Raw genomic sequence first — 10,549 nt, 5'->3', positions numbered from 1 at the left:
ACATCAGGCTTAATGCCAAATTACATCATACTTATTGTCAATTTATATCAGACTTATTGCCTACTTACCTCAAAATTAATGCCAACTTACACCACACTTAATGCCAGATTACAACATACTTAATACCTACTTACACCAGACTTAATACCAACTTACAGTACACTTAATACATGCCAAATTATATAAGACATACTGCCTACTTACATAAAACATAATGCCAACTTACATCATACTTAATGCTAACTTATAACACACTTAATACCTACTTACATCAGGCTTAAGGCTAACTTACAATACACGTAATACATATTGTATTCTCATTATCATGTTCAACGTCATTGTGTTCTTCTTCCTCCTCACAATAACAACAGGGGGTTTTATTTCAATTAATTTTTATAAAAAAATAATTTCAAAAAACAAAATAAGAATTGGGGGTTTAATTTCAAAAAAAATCAAGAACCAAATATTAGTCTTTCTTCTTCCTTCTCAAAAATATCGTAAAATTTAGAGACGATTGTGCTGATATCGAATTCTTCCATGAAAGCATCCACGGTATTTCTACTAATAATATAAAAAGAGATGTTAATGATGTTTATTGATAATATAAAACTTTTTTAAAAGATTAATGCAATAATTACATGAGTGGTTTTCAAGAGGAGAGATTAATAATGTTCATTGGAATATGAAAAGTGTCTTGATAAAGGAGCTCTGTTTGCTGCTGAGTTTAGATATTGTTTAAGTTTATTTATTTATTTATTTATTTTTATGTTATTAATAAAATCCGCATTAAGAGCTTGGACTTGAGGACCGTCTCTCAAAAAGACGATCTCTCAAGAGATCAACTGTTATAGTAAAGCCTTAGGCCTCACCCATTAAACACTCCTAAACCCAATGCATGTGACCTCATTGAAGTTCTAGTCTATTGTGTTTAGGGATTGAGTATTTTAATCGCTATGTATTATATACATTTTATTTTATATATAGTTGATCATAACAAATGTATATTGAATTATTATAAATGTAATTAAATATCTACTTTCGATATACAAGTATAAATGTCTTATTATGTTTCTAAAGTTGCAAAAATTATTCAGAATAATTTAATATTTGATTGATTTTTTTTTGAAAGGGATATTATATTGATTTTTCTATAATAATCTCAATTTTTGATTAACCATGGATAATGTCAATTTTAGGATCATTTACCGGGGAATATTGTTATCTAAATGGTGACTAACTTTTGCATATTAATTGCTAAAAAAAAGAAAAAATAAAATAAAAAATAAAATTATTCAAAATTAAAAGTTAAAATCAAAAACATAAACTTACTTAATTTCCCTTTTAATTTTTTTTATATTTTAATTTTGTAATTAGTTTTTATTTTTTATTGCAACATGATTTATTATATGGATAAGAGGTTACCTTAGTGCATTTTTAGCAAATACCCTTAATAGTTGGGATTATTTTTTTTTTTATCAAAAATTAAGATGTATATATATATATATATATATATATATATATATATATATATATATATGTATATATATATATATATATATATATATATATATATATATATATATATATATATATGTATATATATATATGTGTGTATATATATATATATTCATTCATTCATTCCAAATATTTCATTTGCTTTTTTATGTTTGACAGTGGACTAATTCAATATTTACTAGTGATAATTGTGTATAATTAAAAATTATCGAAACTAGATATTGATAAACCATATATTGAGACGAATCAAATAAGATTTCAATTTACTATATTTTAATACATGAATTAAAAATAAAATACAAATTAAGAGTAATTGAGAAATAATAACCCACAAGCAAATATAACATTTGAAAAATAAAAATAAAATATTATTTTAAAATTGTAAGTATCACTTTAAAATAATTGCGGACATTGAATGACTAATAAAAGTGATTAGTGGGGGAGACCTTTTCATATGACTATTTGGGTTAAATCCCTAAATCTCTACTTTCGCATCAAGTCATAAATCTTGAGATTTTGAGTTTCATTGATCAATGGAATCTCGCCACTTATCAGTTCTTCCCATAACCAAGCACACCCAATCTCAACAACAAGAACAAGATCATGATCAACCAAATTCCAAAACACCTCTTCTTTCTTCATCTTCTTCATCAAAATCAAATCATCTAAGCAAAATTATATACGTTGCTCTCCTCTTAACCACCTTCATTTCTCTCATTTCCGCTTTATTCTTCTTTCACCCCCCAAAAAAACTCCAATCCGCCATTAGACCTCAACTTAAGCTTCCTCATCCTGTAGTCATCTTGATTTCCTCAGATGGGTTTCGATTCGGGTACCAATTTAAAGCCCCAACACCAAACATTCATCGATTAATCAAAAATGGCACCGAAGCTGAAATGGGTTTAATCCCAGTTTTCCCAACATTAACTTTCCCTAATCATTATTCGATTGTTACTGGTTTATACCCTCCTTATCATGGGATTATTAACAATTATTTTGTTGATCCTATAACAGGAGATAAGTTTACAATGTCGAATCATGATCCCAAATGGTGGCTTGGTGAACCCTTATGGGAGACTGTTTCAAAACATGGGAAAAAAGCTGCTACTTATTTCTGGCCTGGATCTGAGGTAAAAAAGAATTCATGGGATTGCCCAATTAATTTTTGTATGAATTATAATGGTTCTGTCCCTTTTGAGGATCGCGTTGATACTATAATTAGTTATTTTGATTTGCCTGGTGATGAAATTCCTGTGTTTATGACATTGTATTTTGAGGATCCGGATCATCAGGGTCATCAATTCGGGCCGGATGATCCGGAGATTACAACTGCTGTTGTTAGAATTGATGAAATGATAGGGAGATTAATTTTAGGGTTAGAAAAAAGAGGGGTTTTTGAGGATGTTACTATAATCATGGTTGGTGATCATGGGATGGTTGGTACTTGTGATAAGAAATTGATATATTTAGATGATTTAGCTCCTTGGGTTATGATTCCTCCTAATTGGGTTCAATCTTATACACCATTGCTAGCAATTCGCCCTCCGATGGAATCTCCATCGGAGATTGTAGCGAAAATGAATGAAGGGTTGCAATCGGGGAGGGTCGAGAATGGGAATCGTTTGAGGGTTTATCTTAAGGAAGATCTTCCGAAAAGGCTACATTATGCTGATAGTTATAGGATTCCACCTATAATTGGTATTGTTGAAGAGGGTTTTAAAGTAGAGCAAAAGAAATCTAATGAGAGAGAATGTGGAGGTGCACATGGATATGATAATGCATTTTTCTCTATGAGGAGTATTTTCATCGGCCATGGCCCTCAGTTTGCGAGAGGACGAAAGGTGACATCGTTCGAGAATGTTCAAATATATAACTTGGTTACTTCCATACTCAACATTGAAGGAGCTCCAAATAATGGTAGTTCTTCATTTCCTAACTCTGTACTTTTGCCTTATGCATAGAATTTGTGCATATTTTTTGAGTCATTGTTGCCTTGAGTTAGAATGTTGTTATTGATCCAAGCGTCATGGTGTTGTGACTTGTGAATGTATTCCAAATACTTGTTTCCACTTGATTTATGGTTCTATTCTTCTGCTAAACCTTTGATTGGGAAAATAGTGATTGGAATCTAGGATTGTTGTAGTGTGTATGCAAGTGTCAAACTTTATCTAACTGGAATGTTTCATACATGAACTTTGATCCAACAATAATAAGCTGTTTGGTTATTGGTATTAAATGTTAAGTGCATAGTGTAAAAAATGCGTTAATGAAACATTGAAGCGGTAACGGGAGTGAGGCGATTATCATAGCGCCTGAATATCAGTCGAAACCGTAAGATATCTTTTGATACAGCTCAAAATGCAGTTTTTCACACTTTTACGGCGCAGGAAATATCGGCTCGTTTATTTTGAAAATCTTTACAATGCAATTTATAATCCTAACAATTCATAGTACGTGTGTTAAGGGTTTAATTCGATTCGTTGGTATATCCGGTACGGTTCACTCAATAGACAATTTAATTAGCATTTCACCAAAGACTAGGATGGAAACTCACTTTGGATACGATCTTCTCCTGATTTAATCGGAGAAAAATAATCTGATATGAATTTTAAGGGAAAAAATGTCCTACTTTACCACTATATAGTTTGACTCTGATACAATCTGACATCTTTTTAATTTTGTTTAATTATTTATTTTTTAGTTTATTTTAGACAAGTTCAACATTTTAAGATTAATGTTGACGTATCAATGTGCCTTTTTCAACTCTTGTTTTTGTATTTATCATTGGTAATGTAGTTATTGGACTTCACTATAAAAGGAATTTTCCTAATACTCTTAACACAATTTTTGATAGGTCTATCCAAAAGACAACATTGCTATGAATTTACTTTTGTTACTAAGTAGAATGGGAGAGAATATTTGCTATTTGCTAATTCAGGTGTTCAAAACAAATTTGATAATCGGTTACTTACCTAATCGTAATGGAACCTCATTTTGACTAAACTTCAAAAATAAATATATAATTAAGAAAAAAAAAAAAACATCAACACAATTTGATTTTGAACTGATTTGAAACACCTGAATCTAAATTAACCTACTACCCAAATAATTACTTCTAATCATAGCATGTTTAAGTTATCAAGTGGAATTGATGGGACTATAATGTATATTTACGTGGGATTTAGCAAAATAATAGTCTATTCAAAAAATATTATTGTACTGAGTTTGTATATTGTTAAATGGATTTGATTCTCAAAAAAAATATTATTATCCGACTCCGCAAAAGGTTCGAGAATTGGAGAAATAAACATGTAATTCTAAGTCGAAGGTGAAAAAGTTCGACTTTTATTCGGTGTTGTATGTGCTGTAACATGACCATTAGTCTCAAGACCCTGAAAAAGAAAAGACCCTAATCACCACCAAAAACGAAGGACAGGACAAAGTAACCAGGATCCCTTTAGAGGTTCTGGCTCCCTGAGAAGGACGACTTAGCTTCCTGAAGGACTAAACTTACTCCTCGGTTAAAATTCAGGACAACAGGACTCACTGAATTAGTAGGGTCATATCAAAAGGGCCCTGGCAGAGAAAGAAGAATATAAATACCTGCAGGATGATTAACCCTGCAGAACAATAGCATCGGAAACGATGACGTGGTATGAGACAACTGCAGTTATGGTCAGAAAAGTTGTCAACACTTGTATAAGGCAAGACACTACACCTACCTCGTACCCTACCCATATAGGTTTACTAAAAGACAAGGAGGGGGGACCATGTTGTAAGGATCAGCAAACCACCAAACGCCACATAGACATACGAAATATTCTATCTCTCTCTCTCTCCACTGATCTCGAGAAAGATTCCATTAAGTTAAAAGCCTAAACTGTCATTAGGGTTCTGGAAACCTCTCCTAAGGCCCACCACTATAAATATACAGTGCCATGCATCACCAAGGGTAACGTAACTTTTACACTGAAATCCAAGCATTATTCCCTCATACAAATAGCTCTAATTCCTTAAAAACTGTATCAGCAATCATCTCAAAACCCTTACTGACTTAATCATAGGAGGAGGATCCCCGGAGGACCTCTCTCCGGCCCTTGTTTGCTACCTTGTGTAGGAAAGCACGGTGGAACAGTCAGAAAAGCAACTCAAACCTCCCCAGTAATTCATATACACTGTGAACCTTTTAAAAGGCAACCTCTTCATCTTTGTTAAGAGTGTTGATTATTCTCTCCACGGTCGGAATAGGTGTAATGTCTTAAAATTGTTTGTGAGTATAATCTATTGTCATCCCTGGCAAAGACTAATTAGAATAGTTGGGTAATTTATTAATATCACGATTAATTTTATTGTGAGTCTTGAATATGAATAATGCATGTTAATAATACAGTAACTGGCTTCAAGACTTTCTGAATCAATAATCATCTTTCATTTATAGTTATACTCTGCCTACTCACTTTAGTAAGTGGCTTTAATTAATTTGTGAATTACTATGACTTTAATTGTTTAAAGCGTCACTTTGAATATAAAAAATATTAACTAAAATTGTTTAACATCTAATTTTAAAACTCAAAGTAACAACAATGTTAAATAACAATTATTGGTATTGTAGAGCAAGTTTCCAATAATGCAATAAAGTTGCTGAGATGATGTTAAATAAATGGGAGGAAATGGTGAAAGAAAAAGGTTCAGCTGAGAAAAAGGTTGAATTTTAGAAATATTTAAGCGAAAAAATAAAACAAATGAAGCAAATAAGCGAAATCTAAAGTTTTCCCAAAAGTAAGCGTCCGAACCCCAAAGCTGTGCTTTGGAGCTGTTCGCAGTTAGTAACTGCGAACAGCTATAAAAGACAAAAGAGCTGTTCGCAGTTAGTAACTGCGAACAAGCTGTTCGCAGTTACTAACTGCAAACAGACCTGATATACAAATTCAGATCAGTTTCTGTTTTTCGCAAAATCCCATTTCTCAAACCCTACCTCTCTCGACATTTCCACCTTCTCCCTCTAAAACCTTTGATTCATTCCATCAAATCGTGCAATCCTCTTTCAATTTGGCACTTCAAAATTAGTGTGGGATACTATAGCTTGCGCAAAGGTAAATTTTTTTGTGTTTTTTTGGTGTATATTTGGATTTTAGGGTTTTAACCAAATTTGTTTATTTTTTCAAATGTAGGTTTGTAGTTGTTAAATCAAGACTAATCTTAATCATCCATAAGCATTGAAGGTAATTTCTAATTGTTTTTATAGCTTTATGTTGGATTTTGAAGTAATGTTGTTGTATTAGTTGAATATTATTAGAAAATGTTGATGTTGATGTTGGTATTAGAAATGTTGTTTGTGAACTTATGAATTGATTTATTATTTGGATTATGTGTATTATATATGTATGAACTTAGCTACATTATGGATTTGAATAATTTGTAGACCAAAAAAGATTATAATCAAATGAATATAATGTACTTGTATGGGCATGAGTTGATGTTGATGTTGATTTTCTTTGTGTTAATGTAGAAAATGGCATCATTTCGCGTCACTATAGTATGTTTTTGGAATGGTTGTATTAGAGAAAATAATGGCAAAGTTCATTATGTTGGGGGAAGACGTAAGTTGTTTGCTTGCAATTCGAACATGGATTTGAATCACTTTAGACGTTTTATATCTTCTAAGATTGGATTGGACCCTACTAGAAGTACCGTAAATATAAGCTTTAAATATGCCTTGAGTGGAGAATTTATTGCCTTTCCTGTTGAGGATGATGAGGCTATAGATGCGATGTGGGAGCATTCAAAGTACACCAATTCCCTCTTTGGAGTTATACGTAGAAGAAGTACCATTAGAGAATGTAGTTGCTTCTAATCCTACTCCTACCCCTATGCCTATAGTAACTCAGGAAACTGTAAATCCCGTCGTTTCTCAACCCCCTACGAATCAAGTTCCAATTGATTCAATGGTTAACTTAGGAGAAATTGCTGAGATGGGACCTTGGGATGATGGAAATGAGAGTAATGAGCTCATTGACGATCGTTCTGAGGACGATGTGGATGTCGATGAGGATGCGCTAGCAAATGACATGACTCTAGGCAACATTCCTACAATCATTCCTCCTACACCTTATGCCCTCTGTCCACCTTTAAACGAGTATGCGGAGGACAACTCATGGAGGACTTGGGCTTGTGATACCACATACACCGAACAGGGAGAGTTTGAGAAGGGTATGATGTTTGATAACAAGGAATCGTTGTTGGAAGCTATCAGAGCGTATCATATTGGGAGAAATGTGGAGTACAGAACGGAGACCTCGAACCAAACTGTCCTTTCCTTGAAGTGCAAGCGGGGTTGTTCGTGGAAACTTAGAGCTACGTTTGACTCTAATATATCTTCATGGCGTATTGTTACCTATAAGGTTAAGCACGGTTCTTGTGTATTGGGTAGTGACAATGTGTCGGCTGGACACATTCACCTAACATCTTCTGTCATTAACAATGTTATTAGAAATTGTGTTGCTAAAGACCCATCCATTAAGGTATTTGTCGTTCGTCAGATGGTTAAAGATCGCTTTGGCGTGGATGTGAATTATAAGAGAGCGTGGTGTGCAAAGCAACAAGCTTTGTTATCCATTTACGGGACATGGGAAGGTTCTTACTCACTCCTTCCACGCTTTTTAGAAGCTTTGCAACATTCCAACCGGGGTTAGTATTTGAGTGGTATTTTAAGGAGGACAATGACATTGGTGTATATGTGAGACCTAATATTAGGACCTTCCAACGTGTCTTTTGGGCCTTTAAACCTTGCATTGAAGGCTTCAATTATTGTAAACCTCTTATTGCCATTGACGGCACACACTTGTATGGTAAATATCGCCATACCTTATTGACTGCCATTGCCCAAGATGGTGATAAGGGAATCTTTCCATTGGCCTTCGCATTGGTAGAGAAGGAGAACATAAGTGCGTGGTCCTGGTTCATGTCCTGTATTCATAAGCATGTCACACAGAGGATGGGGCTATGCGTTATTTCTGATAGACACGCTGGTATTTTAGCAACCATGGAAGAGCCGGAGTGGCAACCACCTAATGCTTATCATACTTGCTGTGTGCATGAAACGACACCTTTCATTTGGGAGGTTCGTGGATCCGTGCTATACTAGTCAAAGTTATGCAAGTACATACGAACATTACTTCATGCCAATGATCGATAAGAGGTCATGACCGCAATACACGGGCTTTGAACTTAGACACGATCCCAATCAAATTCGTGGTAAAGGAAGGCCTAAGTCTAAGAGATTTCTCAACGAAATGGATGAGGCTAGACCATATCGATCTAATTGTCGTCGTTGTGGGAGCGAAGGTTATAACACTAGAACTTGTAACTCAAGGTAATATGTTGTATATATTATTCTACAATAATATCTGTAACTGAAGGTAATATGTTATATTACAGGTAATAACAATAACATTTCATTCTCATCCACATTTGGTTAATAACATATTAATAACATTTGCGATCGTTAACTGTGGGCGTGGGAGCATATTCTTATCGGCCAACCTTACAGAACCGTTGGTCGTGGTGATACTGCTCCTCCACCACAACCAGGCCTAGATGTTGCGTATGGTTCGAGGTGGAATTTTGCCCGCCGGACGCGCAAGCACACCGACAGCGGTCTTGGATTCTACCGAGATCAATTAGACCTACTACGACCCAACCAGGTAAACATTTCAGTACTCATTAACATTAGTACAATTTAATCAACATATCACTTACCTTTTTCATAACATGTATTTTAGTTTTTGTGGGACCCATACCCAGCGGAAGCCTACGCAGCTGTACCCGAACACTCGGGGATTCATTCCGGGGCGTGAAGGGCTTCTGTGCCACTCATATGCTTCGACATTGTCGAAGTACATCTACCAGAGCGCGTAATGCGCCAATATAGGTTGGTACAGGGCATTCCACCGCCTTGTGACACTGAACCCCGGCTGCACCAAATTTCGCGAAGAAATCAAGCTGGGGCTAACTGGATGGAGATCAACGGGCGCCACATCGCTCGTTGGGATCATAGACTTGAGCTGCTGGCACAAGGTGCGCCGATCGATGTTGTCGGCGCACCTACTACACCTGACTATATGCCGTGGTTCCTCTCCATTACGCGCCGATGGATGACACCACGTGTCATCTTGGAAGCAGCACATTACGCACCTGCTGCGCCTACGATGACCCAATTTGTAAGTCTTCATTTGCATTTATTTGATTAAGTTGCCAATTAAATAATAAAATGTTACATTATCTAAATATTAATTGCAGGCACAAGGTGCGGCAAACATGATTCGGTACAGCCAGGAGGAGCCGGTGAGGGAGATTGCGCATGGCATGCTCGTCGGCTCGCAGTTCCAGCACTTCATACCGGAAGTCGCTGCACAACACTCACCGACTATCTCCCATACGCACATGGCATGCTCTCCTTCTTATGACTACCATTTGGAGGAGATTGATCATTCATATCCCGTTGACGCTGCGGGGACCTCGCAGGCTGGGCCATCACAGCCATCACAGTACCAGTCCCCTCCACTGCTAGAGCGTCACGCGAACGCCTCTTTCTATCGTAGGAGGCGAAGGAGACCAACTCAGTTGGATAGGGTAGATGAGGGTTCGTGAGCGTTAACGATTACCTTTTGTGTATTTGGTTCGACTATGTACATATATATATATATATTTTAATTGACTTGTATATTTCAAACATTTGTGTATATTTTGTTGTATATACATGTTTAATTACTTTATCATAAGCCCCAAACTTTGACTTATGAATGATCGGAGTTTTGGCGATGAATCATGCCGCCTTAAAAATACATCGACTTGTAATTACCTATTCTAATGTCTCTAGTGCAATTACAACAAACAACAACTCAAAAATAAAGGAAAAAAAAAAATTAATTATTTGTCCGCAGTTAGTAACTGCGAACAGATATAAAAGACAAAACAGATTGTTCGCAGTTACTAACTGCGAACAGCTCTTTTGTCTTTTATAGCTGTTCGCAGT

The 10,549-nt window shown here is 35.3% G+C and overlaps 2 protein-coding genes across 5 annotated transcripts; both read left to right on the top strand.

Moving 5' to 3' along the window:
* Window positions 1-1,970: 1,970 nt before the first annotated feature.
* Window positions 1,971-7,237, top strand: LOC130814907 (uncharacterized). 4 transcript variants are annotated; one of them, XM_057681179.1, is made up of 3 exons: window positions 1,971-3,432; window positions 6,687-6,737; window positions 7,025-7,237. In XM_057681179.1, the coding sequence occupies exons 1-2, from the start codon at window positions 2,049-2,051 to the stop codon at window positions 6,692-6,694; spliced, it is 1,392 nt and encodes a 463-aa protein (XP_057537162.1). In that variant the 5' UTR covers window positions 1,971-2,048; the 3' UTR covers window positions 6,695-6,737; window positions 7,025-7,237. The 4 variants fall into 4 exon arrangements, with proteins under 4 accessions (XP_057537162.1, XP_057537159.1, XP_057537160.1 ...); XM_057681176.1 differs by lacking the exon at window positions 6,687-6,737; XM_057681177.1 differs by lacking the exons at window positions 6,687-6,737; window positions 7,025-7,237 and adding an exon at window positions 5,580-6,646.
* Window positions 7,238-8,617: 1,380 nt separating this feature from the next.
* On the top strand, window positions 8,618-10,349 carry LOC130814908 (serine/threonine-protein phosphatase 7 long form homolog). The gene is made up of 3 exons (XM_057681181.1): window positions 8,618-9,218; window positions 9,297-9,734; window positions 9,814-10,349. The coding sequence occupies exons 2-3, from the start codon at window positions 9,432-9,434 to the stop codon at window positions 10,162-10,164; spliced, it is 654 nt and encodes a 217-aa protein (XP_057537164.1). The 5' UTR covers window positions 8,618-9,218; window positions 9,297-9,431; the 3' UTR covers window positions 10,165-10,349.
* Window positions 10,350-10,549: the final 200 nt, after the last annotated feature.

The sequence above is a fragment of the Amaranthus tricolor genome, chromosome 6 (genome assembly GCF_026212465.1).
Source record: "Amaranthus tricolor cultivar Red isolate AtriRed21 chromosome 6, ASM2621246v1, whole genome shotgun sequence".
Taxonomy (NCBI): Eukaryota; Viridiplantae; Streptophyta; class Magnoliopsida; order Caryophyllales; family Amaranthaceae; genus Amaranthus; species Amaranthus tricolor.
The sequence above is the reverse complement of the archived record's forward strand: the minus strand, read 5'-3'. Positions and strand labels throughout refer to the sequence as shown.